At 51.6% G+C, this 21573-nt stretch overlaps 2 protein-coding genes across 2 annotated transcripts in view; both read left to right on the top strand.

Moving 5' to 3' along the window:
- Window positions 1-226: 226 nt before the first annotated feature.
- Window positions 227-5423, top strand: LOC117871915 (cathelicidin-related peptide Oh-Cath-like). The gene is made up of 4 exons (XM_034759744.1): window positions 227-463; window positions 3154-3261; window positions 4068-4151; window positions 5024-5423. The coding sequence occupies exons 1-4, from the start codon at window positions 266-268 to the stop codon at window positions 5159-5161; spliced, it is 528 nt and encodes a 175-aa protein (XP_034615635.1). The 5' UTR covers window positions 227-265; the 3' UTR covers window positions 5162-5423.
- Window positions 5424-9538: 4115 nt separating this feature from the next.
- Window positions 9539-21573, top strand: part of LOC117873933 (cathelicidin-related peptide Oh-Cath-like) — a 96089-nt gene continuing 84054 nt past the window's right edge. The window contains exons 1-2 of the mRNA XM_034763836.1: window positions 9539-9703; window positions 10130-10144. Coding sequence (XP_034619727.1) covers window positions 9539-9703; window positions 10130-10144 — 180 coding nt within the window. The remainder of the gene's footprint in view (window positions 9704-10129; window positions 10145-21573) is intronic.

Raw genomic sequence — 21573 nt, forward strand, 5'->3', positions numbered from 1 at the left:
TTCACAGCTGCTTGCCCATGCTAAGTAAGGCAAATGTTTAGCAATACACACAGCCCCAGCATTGTCCCTTGTTTGCGCTGATCTTCTTGTTCTGCATGTACCAGCAGATTGGCCAAGGGAGATTTCCTGTAAACAACAGGAAAAGCCTCGGTTTCCGGGGAGCCCGAGGACATAAACAGTGAGTCATGAATCTCCCCATCGCGGAGCGAGATATAAAAGGGCTTCCCTCAGGCGGCGGGATGGCACTCTGCTGGCACTGCCGCCAATGGGCCCGAGGATGGAGACCTGCTGCCGGCGCGTCCTGCTGCTGGTCAGTGTGGCCGCAGTAGCCACCGCGGTGCCTTCTCAACACAAGACGCTGAGCTATGAAGAAGCCATTGCCCTGGCCGTCGATTTCTACAACCAAGGGTCAGGCCTAGACCGTGCCTTCCGGCTCCTTAAAGCGGACCCACAGCCTGAGTGGGTAAGTACCAGCTCACTCCCTTTATGGCGCTATGGCTTGAAACCAGGCACCAGAATCAGACCCTCCCGCACTAGGCTCCTCACTCCCCCAACCCAACTCCCATCGATTCAAAACACAACCCTGGAAGCTTTGAGATATTCACACCAGGTTATAACGCAGCAGCTTCCTGCCTTGTAAGTGTCACACCGACAGACCCCGGTTGTTGGGCGGGATCGAACCTGGGACCTCCGAAGCTTAATGCATGAGCCAAAAGCCACAATGGCCGTTAGCTGAGGCTGTAGCTAGGGTTACCATATCTGAACTTTCAAAAAAGAGGACACTCCATTGGGGGAGGTAGCCCCGCCCCCTAGCCACTCCCTCCCACTTCCTGCCCCCTGACTGCCCCCTCCCAGAACCCCCGACCCATCTAACCCCCCCCTGCTCCCTGTCCCTGACTGTCCCAACCCCTCTCCACACCCCTGCCCCCCTGACAGCCCCCCCCGAACTCCCAACCCATCGACCTCCCCCCCCGCTCCCTGTCCCCTGACTGCCCCCCTTCTCCAACTCCCCGGCCCCCTTACTGTGCCATTCAGCTTAGAGCAGGTGTCTGGCTCTGCACCCCAAGGAGCGCCCCGCCTCCCCCGAGTGCTGCCGAGCGGCGTGCTGAGGCAGTGGAGGAGGGGGGTAGCGAGGAAGGGGTTCTGGCTGCCGCTGCCAGTCCCACCGCCGTGTTCCCTCACAGGCGCACAGCCCCCTAGCGCTGCCGGGCAGCGTGCTAAGGCTGCAGGGGATGGGGGGAGTTGGGAAGGAGGTTTGGCTGCCGAGGCCCCAATGCGAGTGGCGCTCGGCCGCCTTGTCAGCTGCTTTTTGGTCGACTGGGGGGGAAATCCCCCATTTTTAGATTTTTAGAAATCCTCCCCGGACGGCTATTTAAAGAGCGAAAAGCCGGACATGTCCGGGGAAACCCGGACGTATGGTAGCCCTACTGTAGCAGACTCATTAATCTCTAAGTGGTCTCGGTGTCACTAGAGGGGGCAGAACACCACATCTAGGAGGTGTGAGGGTTACATACCGACAACCATGAAGGGTCGTAACGCAGCCCTTCTGCAGGATTTGTTAAGATCGGGATTGTTTTCTCTCGAGGCAAAAATTTATGATAAACCTTAATATTACATATATTGCAGAGCTCTCTCCCTATATATTTCCAGTGGAGAACCATGCAATAAGAGAGAAGTTTTAAATTAAGGGCCAGGTGTTCAAGCACTTGGTTGTACAAATACAGAGGCGATAGCTAGACTAATTTGCACATGTGATTGCTGGGATTGCTTGTGCAAACTGGTAATTGCATTGCCAGCGGCTCAGCAGTGGCATTTGTGTGTGTATTATGTGTCCAGTTTGCATGCTCACTTGCGATAATTAGGCATGCAAATCAGGTGAGTAGTTGCCATCCAAAATGTTTGTAAATCTGCCCCCTAGTGTCCACTGTGTGCCTCACCGTGCAGCGAATTGACATCTCAATAAGATAAACCCTGAGACACTACTCTGATGGGTGCCATATAAAAGCCTAAAGTACAGAGCTGGAGAACGAGTTGAAAGCAGATTTATGGAGATTTAGCAACAGAGTCACCTGCTCCCCCTGTGTCCTCTGCAAATGGCGTTTGCAAGAGACCCATTTTATTTGTAAATTGCGCGGCTGGGGCTCAGTTCTGCTCTCGGTCGCTCCGGTGTAAACTGGAGGAGTTCCACTGGGGTGAGCTGGGTGACACGTGGGAACTTCGTCTACTGCCTCATTACAGCTGGACCAGTGCTTTGCCTGCTGGTGCAATACCGAGCTGCAGCCCGCTGCACGGCTGCTCTTGCTGGATAGATGCAGAGAGAGAAGCTGGGATAGCACATGGCTGATGTGGGCTGATGGCGAGGCAGAGCCGGACGTGTGGGGGCTGTTGTGGATATGGGGGCTTACTCCCTGTAAGGATCTTGACTCACCCCTGCGGCGCCTCCTGCTGGTTGTCTCAGGGAATTAGCTCTCCCAGTGTCCGGAGCGCCCTCTGCAGGCCAGTGATCTGACTTACCTGTGGCCCCATGTTCCTCCCAAGACCCGGGTGCCCCCTTTACCTGGGATGCTGCCCCCCTGGCAGTAACTCCTCAGAGCCTCAGGGTCTCCCCCTTCCAGGGGAACCCCCACCCACTATCCCCACTTCGCCTCAGTGTTCGGCTACTGCCAGTCCCCATCTAGCCCCCGCTCACTGGGGCAGATGCAGTATCAGCCACTCATCACAGGCAAAGGGGGTTTTGGACCTGCTGCCTTTGCCTACCCATGGGCTGCCCCCTGCAACCCAATACCTAATGGGCCTTACCAGGCCTGCAGCCTGGGGCTTTCCTAGGCCGGAGCTCCCCGGCTCCCTGGGCCTTTCCCCAGCCCTGCTCCATTCTAGGGTCCCTTCTTGGCACCTTGCAGCCAGGCCCTTCTCCCTCTACAGGCAGAGGGAGACTGTCTGGCCTCTGGCTCACAGCCTTTTATAGGGGCCAGCTTGGCCTGATTGGGGCATGGCCCCGGTGAGCCTACTTTCCCCCAATCAGCCCAGGCTTCTTGCCCCCGCCACAGCCCTCTCCTGGGCTGTCTCTAGCCCCGCAGGGCAGGAGCGGGGAACCACCCCGCTACACTCCCCATCAGCGTTGATCCCAATCTTCTATTTCATTTTTTCCCCCAGGACATGACGTCTAACCCGCGGCAGGAGCTGAAGTTCATGGTTAAAGAGACCGTGTGCCCGGTGTCAGAGAACCTCAACGGGACCGAATGTGACTTCAGAGACAATGGGGTAAGCCATAACCGTCTCTGGAGACAGCACCACAGGCTCTGTCTCCTGTTTCGTTTAACACCCAGCTGCCGTGGTCCCTGATCAGCGCTACCTAACCCCCAGGGATAGCAGGCGTAGAACGTACATTGCCATGGCCCTTTGCGTGGCAACAGAGCTAGTCATGGGAGTAAACCCTACTTAGGAGGAGTAAGAGACCCAAGCCCTCTTGCTGGAATTGAATATCCGGAAGGGGGGTGAATTCATTTGACAAGCGTGAGCAGACGTTCACAGGCTGATTTGCCGTTATTGCCCAGCAGGGAAGGCTGCTGCTGCGGGAAGCGTTCTTAGAGAAATGGTTGGAGGTGGGCTCTGACCTGGAGGTGGGCTCTGACCCACAGTGTATGTCTGTCTTTTGCCCATAATGGTTTGCAGCTTGTGGTCCAGCACTGCTCAGGAAGCAGCAACGGCCTTGTGCCTAGCCCAGAAGTTGCAACTTTTCCTCTCTACCGTGGTCCTCACCAGGGTCATCCAGCTGTAGTCACCTACAGGCTAGACTCTTGTAATCTGCTCTACTTAGGGCTGTATTTGCAGACCACCAAGGGCTTTAACTAGCAGGGATGCAGCTGGTGGATAAAGTGGCCATCCCAGTCTCTCCCTCTCGTACCCACCACACCACCTGTGGTGCTACTTGTCACCATGACCTAGGGGGAGGACTTCAGCCCATTTTCCCCACAGCCAGATTTGTACCCACACCTCCAGAGGCGGCTCATGCACCGCCCTTCCTCCCACGGCACTCAGAAACTGAGCTGAGATCTTCCTCCTCACAGGTGGTCAGAGACTGTTCAGGATTCTTCTCCACCCAGCAGGAGTCGCCCATAGTCATCATCAACTGCAACACTGTGACCAAGGAGGTAGGTCTTGCACTCTGGTGACATCATCTTCCAAGTGGGGGCTGGGCCGGTGATGGGGCAGGGAGGGTGTCTTCCCCATCGGTTTCCTGGGCTGGATTTGAGACTGTGAGGATAGCACAGTGATGGGTGTCTAGCTGCATCCGGTAGGGGCATAGCCACTAGAGACCCCCCCCTTGGGCTGGCAGCTGAATCCCACAGATCCCATCTGCCAAGCAAACACCTCACTGGGATATAGGAAGCGTCCAAACCTCAATGTCGTCTCCACCTGGGATCAACAGATGGCCAGGTGGAGAGGGGGATGTCCTCTCTGCGGCTACGATTTAGTCCCGTTTAGGAGGTTTATGGGTAACCGATGCAGCAGGAGCCTTTCCTAAGCCCATATAACAGATATTGCCCCCCCTCGATGTAGCAAGGACCTTCCCCCCTGCCCAGAGAGCCGCCATGGACAGAAGTGGGAGGTGGTGCTCTTTCTCCCATGAAAGCTTTGTCCCAGAGCTCTGGCTCTCCAGCAAGGGAGTTCCTGGCCCTCCAGACAGGCCCCATCGTGCAGTGTCAGCCTTCAGCCAGGAAGAGAGAAGCAACAGTCTCTCCCTGGGGGGACCCACAGGCTGCAGCTGCTTCCCCCTCCTCCCAGGGCACCCAGTGATAGCATCCCCTCCACTAAGCGCCCAGCTGGGCCTCCTGGGAGCAGGCGACCAAGCTGGGCCTCCTGACTCAGACCTCCCCAACACAGGGCAGTGCCGAGAACATAGCAATGGGCTGTTGAAGGAAGCCACCTCCTCCCCCTTCCCAAGCAAATCCTGAGTGGCAGATAGTGATGCAGAGCCGGTATCGGTCTCCCTGGAAACACTCGTGTGCTCCTTTCCCTCCAGGATCCTCACATCAGGAGGTCCAGGAGCCCAAGACGTAGCCGGTGGCCTCGTCGCTGGTACCTGCCTGGCTCCTACACACTCATCGCCCATGGCGGAGGCAAAGGCAAAGGCAAAGGCAGTAGATTACAAATGGCCTGATGGGAAGAGGCCTGGGCAGCCACACGGCAGCTTCGGCGACTCTCGCTTTGTTGCAACCTTTGTTGCTTTGTTCCTTCCGTTTCTGTTCTCTGTTTACTCCTGACACCATGTCATGTTCTTCTGCACCAGATGTGGACTGGCTACCGAGCTTCCTTATACCCACCACATGTGTTCTTCATAAGACCCTTCAATGCTTTGCCGGGTGGTATTTGACACACAGGTGTGGCTGAAAGGTATTAAATAAAGTATTTGACACACAGACCTCCCCCAGTGGCTTGACAGTATAATACAATTTAGCATCCCATTACAGTTCCAGCCTCCTCCTTGTAGCTTCTGAATGGCTTGTAAGTGACTCAGATACCAAGGATGGCCACACGACACCAGAACCACAGTCCAGCTTAGGGTGACCAGATGTCCCGATTTTATAGGGACAGTCCTGATTTTTGGGTCTTTTTCTTATATGGTCTCCTATTACCCCCCCCCCCCCGTCCTGATTTTTCACACTTGCTGTCTGGTCACCCTAGTCCAGTAGGCCCGTGTCCTGCCTCACACTGTGACTAGCTTCTCATGATGGCACAAGGAGGAAAGACGTTTCAAACGCTCTCTCATTTCCCATTGCTTCCTTGGGTTGGTTTTAAATGGCAGGTGTCCTTTCCTCAACAAGAGATTTAACACAGCCGGGCGACACAGGGGTGGGCCTTCGAGTAACATTCGTCCCTGGGCCTCCTGCCCAACTTTGTGAATCCAGGGATGCCCAGCACAAGCAAAAGTGCTCTGGGCTCTGAAGCCAGTAGGGACACATGAGGAGCTGGGGTGGAAAGAGCTGGGAATGGGGCTCCCGCCTCACAGCTGGTGGCTCGGTACAAGTGACAGGTGCTCCAGAACTGCAGATCGATGCATTCATCTAGATAGGCAGATGGTTAAAACACTCACTGTGAATGGGCCTGATCCAAAGCCCATTGAAGCCAGTAGGCATCTTTCCATTGACTTCAGTGGGGTTTGGGTCAGGCTTTCAGCTCCCGCTTCCCTTTGCCTTTTGTGGGTGAGACGCTCCAGATTTCACCCGGTCTCTCCCAGTGGCAGAGCAATCGCTGCGGCACTGAAGGCTCTATACTGCTGACAAGAACCCCAAGGCAATGCAAAAAGGAAGCAGATGCTGAAATTTCCCCTGTGATCAGGGGAGACAGAGACAGTATTTGACATGTATCAGGCTTCCCAGTCTCCGTTAACCTTTGGCAGGGGGCCCTTGATACAGACTAGTCTCAGTGCCCCATTTGGGGCTGGGGACAGTTCATCCCCCCTGAAGTTGTGGTTTAGTACAATTACATCCAAAGACGCTATTAAAGTCTACCCGCATACGAAGGTTCCTGTAGATCAGAGGTGGGCAAACTACGGCCCGCGGGCCACATCCGGCCCGCAGGACCATCCTGTTCGGCCCCTGGGTTCCTGGCCCGGGAGGCTAGCCCCCAGCCCCTCCCCTGCTGTGTCCCCTCCCCCCACAGCCTCAGCTCACTCCGCCACCGCCACCGGCGCAATGCTCTGGGCGGTGGAGCTGTGAGCTCCTGGGGCATTGCAGCTGCAGAGCCAGGGCCTGACCTGATGCTCTGTGCTGCGTGGCACAGCTGCCTGTCCTGGTGCAGCTGCGCCGCCAGCCACCGGTGCTCCAGGCAGCGCAGTAAGGGGTCAGGGAGCAGGGGGGATTGGATAGAGGGCAGGGGAATTCAGGGGGTGGTCAGGGGCTGGGGGTGTGGATAGGGGTCAGGGTGGCCAGAGGGCGGGGAACAGGGGCGTTGAATGGGAGCAGGGGTCCCGGGGGGGGGGCATTCAGGAAGGAGGCGGGGTTGGATGGGGCGGCAGGGGGCAGTTAGGGGCGAGGTGTCCGGGGGCGGTCAGGGGACACGGAGAAGGGGTGGTTGGATGGGGCAGGAGTTCCGGGGGAGCATTCAGGAAGGAGAGGGGAGTTGGATGGGGCAGTGGGGGGCAGTTAGTGGCGGGGGAGAGTTAGAGGCAGGGGGTCCAGGGGCGGTCAGGGAGAAGGGGTGGTTGAATGGGGGCAGGGGTCCCGGGGGGGCAGTCAGGAAGGAGGGGAGAGTTGGATGGGGTGGAGGGTCCGGGGGACAGAAAGTAGGGGGGATGGATGAGGCAGGGGTCCCCTGGGGACCATCAGGGAACGGGGGGGTTGGATGGGGTAGGAGTCCCAGGGGGCCGTCAGGGGGCGAGAAGCGGGGAGGGGGGGTCAGATAGGGGGCAGGGCCGAGCCATGCCTGGCTGTTTGGGGAGGCACAGCCTCCCCTAACCAGCCCTCCATACAATTTCAGAAGCCTGAGGCGGCCCTCAGGCCAAAAAGTTTGCCCGCCCCTGCTGTAGATCCTCACCCCATTGCCTCCCCTAGATGCGTCTGCAGTGAGATCTGTGAGTGGTGCAGCTCCCAGTGCAGGTCTGTCTGAGTCTGGCCAGCAGAGCCCAGGATTAGTTCTTCAAGCAGATTGTTACTTGGGTGAGTCTAGGATGTAAATTAAGGAGGGGCTGATGTGCGGGACTCGGACAGGGGGTTAGGGAGTGATTTGGAGGAAAGCAGGTGCCTCCGACTGAGATAACAAAGAACACAAGGTAATCTAGGTAGAACATCTGGAGGGAAAAACCCAGAAGATAAGGTTTATGAGGTGGTGGTTGTTAAAATTTACAAAAGCTCTCAATTTCATTCCGATATGGAAGGAAAACAAATTCTGAAATCTCAATTTTGTTTGTGAAACTGAATTTTTGTTTTCTGGTCAGGCCTAGTGATTAACCCTCCCTTTCAGAGGGAGAAACTGAGCCAGAGAGAGCTAGTATTACATTTTCCAGTACTAATGCATCTATTTTTTTTATGAATGCCCTCTTCACGGATACCTATATTGACTGCAAAAGTTGCCAGTCACCTTTTTTAGTTAGTGTGGAGCAAAACTAGAAAACATCCCCAAATCTCAGTTACGCCGGAGTTCCAGGGTAAGTGGGGTTCGGTGAACTAGGGTTCTGTTGTACAGTTACAAGCAGAACTCACGGAGACGTCTGAACGACATAAAAGCAGCCACGTGTTACAGAAGCAGCTTCAGGAACGAGACTGCCAAACTCTGCAGGCTCCTAAACTCATAGACTTTAAGGCCAGAAGGGACCGTCTTTATCATCTAGGTGCCCTGGATCATCAGAGGTAAACCCTAGTGCTCTAATCGGGCTCTCAGAGCAACCAGAATTCAGTGGAGTTACAGGCTGCAACCAAGATCAGGGCCCCACTCTGCAAACACATAGTAAGAGACGGTCCCTGCCCTTAAGAGCTTACAATCAAAATGAGCAATACAGAAAAAGGGTGGGTGAAATGGAAAGATCATTCTTTAAAGATGGGTAGCTGAGGGCCAGGGGGATAAAGTGACCTGGCAAATTCATACAAGCAGTGGACACTCTGCAAACTTTGGAGCCATATTCAATGAACCAGCATCCAAATTGGGGCTCAAATACAACTCTGCATCTAAACTAAACCTTGTGGGGACACATGCAAGAGTAGGGTGACCAGACAACCACTGTGAAAAAACGGGACAGGGGGTTGGGGGTAATAGGCGCCTATATAAAAAAAAGTCCCTAAAAAAGGAACCATCCCTTTAAAAACGGGACATCTGTTCACCCTATGCAAGAGGCACTCGCTGGGGCTGAGGTGAAAGTTGGATGGAAGGTTGGTGAAAGGATGGTTTTGTGATTAAGGTGTTACAACTATACAATTAATAATAATAAGTGAATTAAAAGATGTGATGACTCAATGATCAAACAGGCGACTAGGGGAGTATTATTAGACACAAAGAATTTCTAGTATTTCAGCTACTAACTGATAGAAAAGCATGTGATACGAGCGCACTGCCACCCAACCCCATGGGACAGAGCAACTGTTTTAATTCACAGACCGCACAGGGAGGGATGGAATTGTCGGTTACAAACCCCGACCGTCCTGCCTGGATTACAAAACCGCAGCTAAACGGTCAGCCAGAATGTGCCAGAAATGAGCTGAAGCAAGAATGCATCCTGAGACTTCCTGTTCTCATCCCGCAGCAGAATCCAGGAGACGCCAGAGCCAGCAGTACTGTCCACACTGTTCATTGCATTTTATGTGGGAGGGAAAGTATGGTGAGAGCCCCACCCAGAGGACACGGAGAACGTGCTCTAATCACACAGAAGAAGAGATCTGATCGTTTGATTGATGTGCTTGACAGAACTGCAGGACCAGTGGATGAGCAGTAAGTGGTCAGTGTGATATAACCGGCCCTTGGTAACACATATGAGACAGTGTCTTACAAAATGTGACTGTCAAAATTAATTCAAATTGTGTGGAGATCTGGCCCAACAGAATTAAGAATGGAGACCTGCCTGAAAGACCTGCTTCTCGTCGGGGTGGTCACAGCAGCCCCCGCGCCATCATCAGCCCCTCTGCCAACCCATGAGGATGCGGTTTTAGCTGCAGTTCAGGTGTACAACCAAGAGCCAGGCACAACACTGGCCTATCGGCTCCTGGAAGCTGAGGCCTTGTCTACACTACCGCTTAAGCTGATGTAAGTTATGTCACTCAGGGGTGTAAAAACCCACCCCCCTGGGCAACATACCTTCCATCCACTTAACACGGTCTCTACACTGCGCTAGGTGAGTGGGAGACGCGCGTCTGTCAACACAGCTTCCGCCTTTCACCGAGGTGGATTAATTATGTCGATGGGAGAGCTGTTTGCCAGAAGCTGGGAATGGGCGACAGGGGATGGATCACTTGATGATTACCTGTTCTGTTCATTCCCTCTGGGGCACCTGGCACTGGCCACTGTCGGAAGACAGGACACTGGCTAGAGGGACCTCTGGTCTGACCAGGTACGGCCGTGCACCAGACCCGCTGGCTAACTTGATACCACTGCATCAATTGCAGAGGTGTGGATTTAGCTCAGCCGTGAAGACAAGCCATAGCCGCAGCCAGACTGGGTGAGTGACCTGGGGAATCGCTTTGGGGCCTGTGTATATTCCATGCTGCTTGAGCTCACAGAGCAGGTCAATGGGGAAACGCTGCCTCTGATGCTAGACTCCTGTACCTACAGTCTGGTATTTGCACCCTGGTTGTTATTATCCAGGGCTGATTTCTGGTGGGGCCGGCTATGGGCTAGGTACTTTCCAAAGAAGATGATCCCTGCTCACAATCCAAGTAGGCAGACGATAGGGGATGGAAATAACAGGGAATTTATAGACAAGTCAACTTGAGTTACTGTAAGCAGCATGGCAGAAAGGGGTTTTAAAGAGGGAGTGAAATATGTGGAGGGTCGCAGTCATGCGCTACTTCCCTGTATTACCACACAGCAGCTTCCTGGCCCCACCGCAGACGAAGGGCCTGAAACCATCAGTCCATTCAGATTCAGCAGGCAGAGAATGTTTCCATGTGAATTATACTGTGCGCAATTCAGGGCAGGCAATATCTAGGGGTTCCTTTCCATTGATACAACACAGAACCGGCTCCAGCCCCCGCCCAGTAACCTGGGAAATTTACACACCACCCCGGCGCCTCGGAGAGGCACTACTTCTCCTCTCGCAAGCACAGAGTGCGCGTGTAGAAAAGAAACTTTTATTTAAAGGAGGGAAGTAACTCGGCGTTAATTTGGAAAAACACCACAAAAAGGGTTCATAAACATAAACCATGAGTAAAAGACCCACCCCCAAGGAAGTTGGGCAGTGCCCTTTTCTCCTAAGGTTCTTAAGTCCAGCAACCGAAAAGCTCCTTTCACGTGCCTGACCCTTCTCTGAAGGCCACTCACAGATGCTGCCCTTGTCAGTTGAGACCCATAGTTCAGCGGTGCATCTGCAGAGTTCACCTCCCCGCCACCCTGGGTGGGGTAAAGAGGTACCTTACTCGCTCCGCTGCTCAGGCACTCACTCGCCGCTCCTCTCTGCCGGCCACCCTGCCAGCTGCTCACCGGCTGCTTCCGCAGGCCACCTGCTCACTGCGCCTCTCCATCGGCCGCCCTGCTGGCTGTCTGCTCACCGCGCCGCTCCACCAGACGCCCTGCTCGCCGCTCAGTGTGCCTCTCCACCGCACCAGCCACTCATTCACCAGCTGACTATCGGTCGCCATCTACTGCCACCTGCCTCTGCACAGCAGTCTCTTAGTAATTTTCAGCTCTTGGCAGGTTCAGCAGAAACACTCCCCCATCTCAAGTGATTTCAGCTCTCAGTGATTTTTAGCTCTTAGCAGGCAGGGCAGAATCACAGTCCTACCACAACCGATTTCAGCTCTAATTGGGCATTTACCATAACAAACAGGCTCCTAATGAAACCTCTTTAGCTCTCTCCTTTGAACAATGGGGAGGAACAGGTTAAACCAGTCTAGGGAAGACCTTTGAGGGTATGCAGCCTTCTAGCCAGAGATACCTGTCCCCACCCCCTTAATAGCACAGAGCTCTGACATTAGAGGCCCTGGCTTAACGAGGTTCTTTCAACTGAGGGTGGCCCCCTCACTTGGGACAGGTTAGGCACAGTCCTGCTTTCCTGTATTCCTACAATAATTACAACATTGGTAACCATATTTCACTACCTCTGCATTCAGTACTAAGGTGATTTGTACCCAACACCCGCCAAAGTTGATCACTTTGACACTGCTGTATCTGATGAATATGTAAATAGAGCAGGAGCAAACTGTATTTACATAAACAGACCCAAGTCTCTCCCACTCCTAGCTAGCTGCCAGGGAAGCATTCATTAAACCCAGCTTACACACGTTCTAAAATCCCGGCCGATGGCTAACAGAAATGCTCACTCCTTTGTACTCCAGCTGGCTCTGAATAGCGGGAGCTGGATTTAGTTCCTTCTTGTGCATCATCAACAGCACCTTTTCTGCTTGCAATGAGGTCGGTGTAAGTTGAGGGTGCTCAGAGCCGTGCATCATCAAGCCCAAAAGGGGGACACTTGGGGCGCAATCCAGCAAACACCTGCACACACAAGTAACTTCTGCAAGACAGGAACCACATATGGAAATTACCGTGAGGCAATAAGGCCTGGAATCCCAGGAGCTCACTTGGACCATGTCACTTTTCAAACCAGAATTGCACTTTCAGGAATTAAAAGACATACAGAAACTCTGAACAACTGGGTTTTCTCAGAGAAGGGCAGGAGATGGGGGAGGAATTGCCAGATACTCATTATTTGTTCAAAACATAGTGCTGAAGACACATGGGCCAGACCTCTATTGATGCAAATCGGCCCCATTTAAGACAATGGAGCTACGCCAGAGCTAGCACATGGCATATGAAGTTAAATTCCTGGATTAATGTTTGAACAGCCTTTGAAACATGCAAGGCCCTAGACAACAGCTGAGAATGATGATTAACTTTGTACTTCGGTGGACTAGAACAAGTCAGTGTTGCATTCTGATAGACTGGAACTCTTTGGGGCAAGGGCCTTGCCTGCGTATGTGTGTGACAAGCGCCCAGCACAATGCGGCTCTGAGGCCAATCTAAGCCTCTGGGCAATATTGTAACATAAAAGAAAAATATTTACAAGCCCAAAGTGGAACCTGGTGCCTTGTCGATCACCATGAATGTCTGGGGAGGCTCCTCACCACCTGCCTTTGTCTGGCAGTGACATTTACAAACGTCGTATGATGCAGACATTGAATGGCCCCTGGTCCCACACACCAGACAAAAGGCCCCAGAATGGCCCCTCCTTCTTACCCTAAAACAGGGACCTGCTCAAGGTGGGCGTAAGAGTTAGACACAGTAAAGGGGGAGGGGATAAGGGCTGAGTTCCTCCAGCAGGCAAGCTCCTGCCCCTCCCTCAGAGCCACAGAGCGATGTCACCCTCTGTCAAAGAGCCCAGCGGCAACACTCACTCCTGAGAGCTACTCCTCTCCCCCGTTAGCTGCCTCAGCCCACAAACACACTGGTCGGATGCTCTCTGTTGCTCTAGAGAAGCCATGTGCTCCAGGGGAGAGGGCACTGGGCTGGGACTCGGGAGACCTGGGCTCTACTTCCTGTTCTGCTACTGACCAGCTGTGTGACCTCAGGCATGTCACACTGTCACCCCTCACCCTTTGCCTCTCTGTCTATCTAGACTGTAATCCCCTTTGGGCAGAGACTGTCTCCCACTGTGCCTGTGTTACAGCAACTCCCACAGCCCTGATCAAAGCTGGGGCCTCTAGTCATTGCTAATAACAAATGAAACACAAGAGAGAATAAAGTAGCAGTCCCTGAGCTGTAGGAGCCAGGTTCAGTCTGTGTGGAGATTCTGACCCTGACCTCTTGTCTCTCTAGCCTAATATCATCACACGGGGCCGCTGGGGACGTTGGAGGAGAAAAGCTGGTCGGTTTATTAAGCGAAATCGCTGGAACGTCATTGCTACCGGTCTCAAGTTGATCGGCTAACAAGATCCAGAGAGAGAGGAGATGAGAGCAAGCCGATGCTTCCAGACCCAGCTGTGCCGCCATTTCTCCTCCTCTGGGAACACCATCGGAAGCAAGGCTCATAACAATCTGAACAGCTTCAGAGTATCTGCTTCTACCTACCGCTTAGCCACTCTTTCAGTGCTGCTCACCAGGGCTCCTCTGCATAATAAATTGGCATTCTGCAAATCTATACTGTTGTCCTCTTCTTCCATATTGAAGGAGGAGATTAGGGACATGAACTGAAGTGAGTCACCTGATTGTGCTACTGGCCAAGGAAAGACCCCGACTAAGAGTCATATGCCATCCTCGTTAAGCAGATCCAACCTCTGCCCAATTGCAACTGAGATCCTGACACTAAGACCCAATTTGTTAAAAGTGACTAGCAATTTTGGGTGCCCAATACAGACGGCCTCAAAGCGGCCTGGTTTTCAGAAAGTGTTGAGCCGCCGCCCTCTGAAAACGAGGCCCCTTCAATATCTTTCTCATTAGACATCCAAATTTGGAGCCATCCAAAATCAACAGTCACTTTAGAAAAGTTAGAGCCCAGGGCAAGTAATGCTTTACAGAGTAGGACTTTCATTCATCCACCACTAGATGGCACCAATTGGCCTCAGATGCAGTAAAGGGAATGGGTGTAACTAGCATACACATCACTGAGGATCTTAACTGGGTTAACAGTCACATCTATCGTGGATTCCCTCAGCCTCCCTGATTTACTGCGGGTTCCAGTCAGAAAGTGGGTAACACCCTCTGCCCTATTGGTTTTATGACACAGGTAGCCCCATAACCCCCAAATAAATCACTTCCCGTAAGTTTAATACACTCCAGCAAGGAGGGACTGAGTGCGTCCCATGTTAAAGGCTTGATGGTCACAGGTTCCTTTGCAGACTTGGGGTGAAATTTCCCCTAAAGAACAAGCTGGGGCTGCCCCAAAGGTTTCTCCCAACCAGGCACACCCGTAGAGTTCAGGCTCCTAGCTTTCAGCGTGGTGTTGATAATGAGAGAGGACCCTACAGCTCCCTTCCCACCTCCCAGTACGAAAACCAAAAGGGACCAAATCCCACAGCAGGGTCATTAAAGGTACAAATTCCATCAGACTGAAAACACTCGAGCTCTTTGGCCTGACAACAAACCTGATTCTGCCGCCCTTATGCTCTAGCCTTAAAACCCTATGAATTTTGAGTCATGAGGGACAGGAAGTCTAGTGAGAGACCAATATGACGGCATCAGGCGCGCTCTAGTGACCTGAAAACCATAAAGTGGAAACATGGACAAATTGCTAAGGATGAGTAGAAAAGAACAACCCAAGTATGTAGGGAGAAAACCAGGAAGGCTAAGACACAAAATAAGTTACACCTAGCGAGGGACATACCGGGCAATAAGAAGAGGTTCTAGAGGAGCTAGAGTAAGATGAAGGAAAATGCAGTTCTGCTATTTAAGGGGGAAGGAGAGCTAATAATGGATGATACCAAGAAGGCTGAGGTGTTTGATGCCTATTTTGCATCAGTTTTCACTAAAAGCATTGATTGTGACCAGACACTAAACAAGCAGGGGGAGGAACACAAGCCAGAATAGAGAAAAACAGATTAAAGAATTGTCAGGGTTCCTTCCCCACTCTAAACTCTGGGGTACAGATGTGGGGACCCGCATGAAAGACCCCCAAGCTTATTTTTACCAGCGTAGGTTAAAAACTTTCCCAAGGCACAAATTCCACCTTGTCCTTGAATAGTATGCTGCCACCACCAAGTGAGTTAGACAAAGATTCAGGAAAAGGACCACTTGGAGTTCTTGTTTTCCCAAAATATCCCCCCAAGCCCTTCATCCCCTTTTCTGGGGAGGCTTGAGAATACTCTACCAACCAGACAGGTAACAAGGTGAGCACAGACCAGGCCCTTGGGTTTTAGGACACTAAAACCCAATCAGCGTCTAAAAAAACCAGACTTTATTATAAAGAAAGAAAAAGTAAAAGGATCACCTTTGTAAAATCAGGATGGTAAGTACTTTACAGAATAACAAAAGATTTAAAAAACACAGAGGATTTCCCCTCTAGGCAAATCTTTGAAGTTACAAAAGCAGGGATAAACCTCCCTCTTAGCACAGGGAAAATTCACATGCTAAACCAAAAGTTAATCTAATGCATTTCTTTGCTATTACTTACTATTTCTGCAATACTAGATGCTTAGTCCAGATATGCTTGAGGAGATGTATTTTTCCTGCTCTGGTTCCTTGCTGACTCGAAGAGAACAAAAACAAAGAAACAAACAAAAACCTTCCCCCACAGATTTGAAAGTATCTTCTCCCCTTATTGGTCCTTTTGGTCAGGTGTCAACCAGGTTATCTGAGCTTCTTAACCCTTTACAGGTAAAAGAGGAATTAACCCTTTATAGGGTAAAGAGGGATTTTACGCTACCCTTAGCTGTATGTTTATGACAAGAATATTTAACTACGTTAGATGTATTCAAGTTGTCAAGATGCCATTTACCCTAAGGTACGTAACAAACTAGCTGAAGCAATCTTTGAACCAGTAGTGATTATCAACCAGAACTCATGGAGGATGGGTGGGGTCCCAGAGGACTACAGAAGGGAAAATATGGTACCTCTCTTTAAAAAAGGGACCAAAGAGGACCTGAGGAATTACATACCAGTCAGCTTAACTTCGATACCTGGAGGTTACACAAACAGACTATTAAGCAATCCATTTGTAAGCACCTAGAATATAACAGCATGATAAATAATAGACAAAATAGATTTGTCAAGGAGAAAATGGATTTCTCATCAACAAATCATGCCAAATCAAATTTCTTTCTTTCTTTGTCAGGTGACGGCCCCTGTGGATACGGTGAAGCAGTCGATGTGATGTATCTTGATTTCAGTAAAGCTTTTTACACAGTCCCACATGACATTCACATAAGCAAATGAGAGATGTGTGGTCTAGATGAAACACTATAAGGTGGGTGCAAAACTGGTTGAAAAAACATACTCACAGAGTAGTTTTGAATGTTCACTGTCGAATTAGGAGGATCTATTTATTTGGATTCTCCAGAGGCCTGTCCTGGATCCAGTACTATTGAATATTTTCGTTAATGAGGTGGATAATGGAGTGGAGAGGATGTTTTAAAAAATCTGCAGAGGACACCAAGCTGAGAGGGGTTGGAAGCACTTTGCAGGACAGGATTAGAATTCAAAATCACCTTGATAAATTGGAGAACTTTTCTGAGATCAAGAAGATGAAATTCTGTAAAGATAAGTGCAAAGTACAACACTTAGGAAGGAAAAATCAAATGCACAAATAAATAATGGGGAATGACTAGCTAGGTGGTAATACTGCAGAAATGGATCTGGGGTTACGGTAGATCACAAACTGACAGGATGCTGTTGTGAAAAAGGCTAATACCATTCTGGGGTGTGTTAACAGGAGTGTCATATGTAAGACCCAGGAGCTAACTGTTCCACTCTACCGGGCACTGGGGAGACCCCAGCTGGGGGGCTGTGTCTAGTTGTGGGTGCCATACTTTAAAAAATACATGAACAAATTGGAGAGAGACCAGATGGGAGCAATCAAATTGATAAAAGGTTTAGAAAACCTGACCTATGAGGCAAGGGGGAAAAACTGGGCATGTTTGGTCTTGAGAAAAGAAGACTGAGGGAGACCCGATAACAGTCTTCAAATATGTTAAGGGCTGTTCTAAAGAGGGTGGTGACCAATTGTTCTCCATGGCCACTGAAGGTAGGACAAGAAGCGATGGTCTTTATCAGCAGCAAGGAGAGTTAGGATAGTAAAGCGCTGAATAATAATACCTGCACGTTTAACATTCCCCCACCTCCACCCCTTTTCTCCTTCCTGGGCACTCACAATAGAAGCACACACGAAACGTACCAGGAGTCACCCGTCAGTCTTATGGGGTCCCTAGTAGGCCAAAGTGTCTCCTACCCTTCTGCACAGGCTGGGACAGTAGGCCCTGTCCATTTGCTGGATCAGAAACAATGTCAGTTTAAACTCAGCCTTTTTATACCAAAAGCCCTTTCTTCAATTGTCTCTGGAAACCCCAGTTTGAACCAGTGCATGAAAACCTCTCCAGGGGCAGGGGCCTCTCTAGAATGGTTCTGTTTTAGTGACTCGCCTTAATTACCCCACCCCCCCAACACACTCTTTGTCGTTCCAGGAGGAGGTCTGGTCCCCCTCCCCCAGAGAGTAGAACACAATCACACCGAAGCCGTTCCTTGGTTTAACACATTGGTCCGCAAAGATCCTGCAGGGGGTCGCAGTAGCTGTTACACGCAGTTCTTCTCCCTCAGCTCAGGGTTTGCTGCCGAGGAGTGAATGTGGTGGCTGCCGTGGCCACAGTGACCCACCAACAGGACCATGCCGCCTCTCCCCATCCAGTGCTGGGAAGGGCCATCATGTTGCCCCACTAGGACACCCCCGATTGTCACTCTGACCTTGGGGAATTTGTTGTTTTTGCACGTGGGTTTTCCCGAAAGCTGCTGTTCCCTTGTGTAGGAAACATCTGTTGGCAAACGTGCCGGGGCAAGCAGAGATGGGAACTCAAATCAGCCGGGATCGTGGGGTTAGGCTGCACACCCCATGTTCACCAGAGTGTACAGCTTTCAGTGTCCAGAGGGCAACAGCCCTTGCGGCTCTCTGTCAGCAATACCCACCACCAGGGAGATATCTCACTGCACCCACTCTGCTAGTGATCCTCCTGGGACAAATGTACCTGCATCTCTAGGCACCCAGGTTATAATCACTGGAAACCTCACCTGAGGTAAATAAGCACAACTCCATTAAATTCAATAGATCAAAAGGCACTCATATCGGCGAGGAATTTAGCCCATAGGTAGAGTATGATTTGTTCCATTCTGTGTGAAGGCATGTCTGCCTTTGGAGACTGTGGGTACAGTGTGTGTGTGTGTGTGTTGCCGGGGAGAGACAACACCTAGATGCATACATTTCAGACCTCTAGACACACTGCTGAGCAATATTCGGTTGTCATTATATAAATAAACTACTCATTGAGTCTGATACGTGAGAGGCACTGGTAAAGCCCAGGGACGGAGTGGATTTGGAACTTGCATGCAAAATATCATCTGATGGACAGAGAGGTCTAAGGAGACTGGGCCAAATGATAGAAGCTGCAGAGAAGCAGGTTCTCATGCTAACAATGATGCGATTGTAAGCAGGGGCAGAGATGAGGGAGCTTCCAAGCTCTCACCGAGAAAGGAATTTGGAATCCCATCAAACATGTCACTGAAGCGTTGCTGCCGACCTTCATAGCTTTCATACAGTCACAGCTGTTAAGGCCAGTAGGGACCACTGTGAATTAATCTAGTCTGACCTGCTGTGGAACACAGGACAGGCCAAAGAACTTCAGCCAATCATTTCTGCCTCAAGTCTGTAACTTCTGTTTGAGGGAGAGCATCTCTTTTAGAAAGAGCTCCAGTCCTGACTGAAAGCCTGCAAGTGATGAAGAATCCAGCACATCTCCAGATAAGTGGTTCCTGTGGTCAATTAGCTTCACTATTAAAAAATGTACCGTATTTCAACTCTGAACATTTGCAAGAGCTACCAATTTTGGGGCCCAATTCTGCAGCCATCTCAAAGGACAGACCCATGTGCCCACATTGACCCCATGGGTCATGGGGTGCCACAGAGACGCCAGAGCCTGTCTGTCTGCAATGACTCTGGAAATGGAGTCTTAGCACAGCAAAGAAAAGGACTAGGAAACCCCAGTCCAGTGATCAAACCGCTGGGGATGTTTCCCAACTAACTCTTGTTTCCTGCATTCACAAAAGAAATACCATAGCGTTTGGGAAGCAAACCTGCAACTGCCGTAACGTTACAGTGCTGTGTAGGTGAGGATGGGAGAAACATTCTGAATAACCTTGGTCAGTTTGAAGTACTTTACTCTAATAGCAGAATTTATATTACATTTTTCATATTCAGACATTGTCTAATTAACCCTCCCAACACTCTGGAGATTAAAATCTCCATTTCAGGGAGTTCCAGGCACCGGTATGGCACTTATCTTTGTCTCCTTTAAGAAAGCATAACCCGAGAAAGGAAAGGCGCTTTAGTTCTGTGTATGGTAAATCACAGACTCTCCAACACAACAGGACACAACACACGTGTAAGTCACTACGGGTGTGTAGTGTTCTCAGATATTTGTAATGTGTGTGTGACGGGCACAGGGTATTTGAAAACCCCAAAGACCCATTTCTAGGGAAAAATTCATAGCAAAATTGTTTATTATTAGTGATTTGCATCACAGCCGCCCCCGTTCAGTGCAGGTATCAGAATCCCATTGTGCCAAGCACCGTACCCAGGAATAAAACCTGGAGTTGGCTGGTAGCCAGCATCGATGATGGCAGAGTTTAAGACCAGTCTGCACTGGGAGGGGCCCAAGGTTCCCCTTAAACCAACCTGCCTTAAAAGCACTTCATCAAAACCAGGGGTCTCTGATTAGCTGAAGGCTTCCGAAGATTGCTGGAAACAAGTGGGGCTTCCTGAAATCTGTGCTCCAGATCTTCCAAACTCTGGAAACAGAGTTCAAAGCCTGCAGGGGCAGCTCCCTCGCTCTTCCAGGGACGAGAGCTGGGGAGTTGTGGGGACCATATGAACAGTGAGGATTTTGTTGGCTTCAACACTGGCTGCCCCTGGAGGAAGTGGCTGGTTTCCAGGATTTGGGAAGTGGGGACACAGGGAAGATGTAGGAGGCAGTTGCCCTCCAGATCTGTCAGACTGGGCGTACAGGGAAGATATGCCGGTGAGGTCTAGAGAAAGAAGCTGATTGAGGGACCTGGACTGCCATGAGGGATAAATGCTGGTCAGTTTCCCAAGGGCAGGTTGTGCTGCAGCCGGAGGAGCCTGTGCTCCATGCTCAGAAGATTTCACTGCAGTGCAGACAACACAGGGCAACTGCAGTGCAGGTAACACTGGGCAAACCAAGAGGACACCCCCAAATTTCAATTAAACACAAGTTCTAGGATAAGCAGAGATCAGTGATCAGGTTTGTGCTGGAGAGCTGCAAGGAGAAAGCACCGAGACATCTGACAGATACAAAAGCAACATCTTGTTACAGATACACCTGCAAGAAGGAGACTGCAAATGTTTGCAGGCCCCTTGGCTGAGCAGTGCTAAACCTTGGGGCTGCAACAGAGCTGCAGTGGGACTCTCGGAGCAACCACAATTCAATAGCATGCCAGAAACTAAAGACTGGGGGCTGAATTCTTCACTGCCATGAACCCCAGTCTTCTTATTTCATATGACACTAGCACCTGCACATACCATCCAAGATCTATTATGCTAAGTGCTGTACATACACAGGACGGGAGAGACTTTGTCCTTACAAATAGCCAATAAGGACGAGGAATGGGAGAAAGGAAGAATAGCTATTTACAGATGGGGAACTGAGGCTCAGAGAGATAATGTGCATGGGTGGCACGTGAACCGCTGGCTGGGGGAGACTAGCCCCCCAGTCCTGTCCCTTCTACACGAGGCCCCACCCCTTCCACGCGATCCAGAACCCAGAGCCCCTCCACCGTGCCCCCTAGTCCCCGCCCCAGGCTGGCTAGTGCTCGCAGCCCCTCCAGCCCCGTAGCACTGGGAGGGAAAGCGTGTGGCAGCAATGTTGCAGCCAGGGCCGGCTCCAGGCACCAGCCGACCAAGCATGTGCTTGGGGCGGCACCTTGGGGCAGGGCGGCGCTCGATTTTTTTTTGGATTCAGCGGCGCGGCGCTCGGAGGGGGGGCGGGGTTTCTGGGGGTGGGGTGCTCGGAGGGGGGGCGGGGGCTTTGGGCGGTGCTCGAGGGGGCGGGTCTTCGGGCGGCATGGTGCTTGGGGGGGCGGGTCTTCAGGCGGCATGGTGCTCGGGGGGGGAGTCTTGGCGGGGTGGGGGCTGGCGCGGTGCGGCGCTCAGAGGGAGGGCGGGGGCTTCGGGCGGCGCGGTGCTTGGAGGGGGCGGGGCTTTGGGTGGCGTGGTGCTGGGGG

The sequence above is a fragment of the Trachemys scripta genome, chromosome 2 (assembly GCF_013100865.1).
Source record: "Trachemys scripta elegans isolate TJP31775 chromosome 2, CAS_Tse_1.0, whole genome shotgun sequence".
Taxonomy (NCBI): Eukaryota; Metazoa; Chordata; order Testudines; family Emydidae; genus Trachemys; species Trachemys scripta.

Excerpts from the sequence above, each read along its gene's own strand:
- LOC117871915 (XM_034759744.1), top strand. The coding sequence starts at position 266 with ATGGGCCCGAGGATGGAGACCTGCTGCCGGCGCGTCCTGCTGCTGGTC. Across the intron at positions 464-3,153 it reads CGGACCCACAGCCTGAGTGG|GACATGACGTCTAACCCGCG; the intron begins GTAAGTACCAGC and ends TTTTTCCCCCAG. Across the intron at positions 4,152-5,023 it reads GCAACACTGTGACCAAGGAG|GATCCTCACATCAGGAGGTC; the intron begins GTAGGTCTTGCA and ends CTTTCCCTCCAG.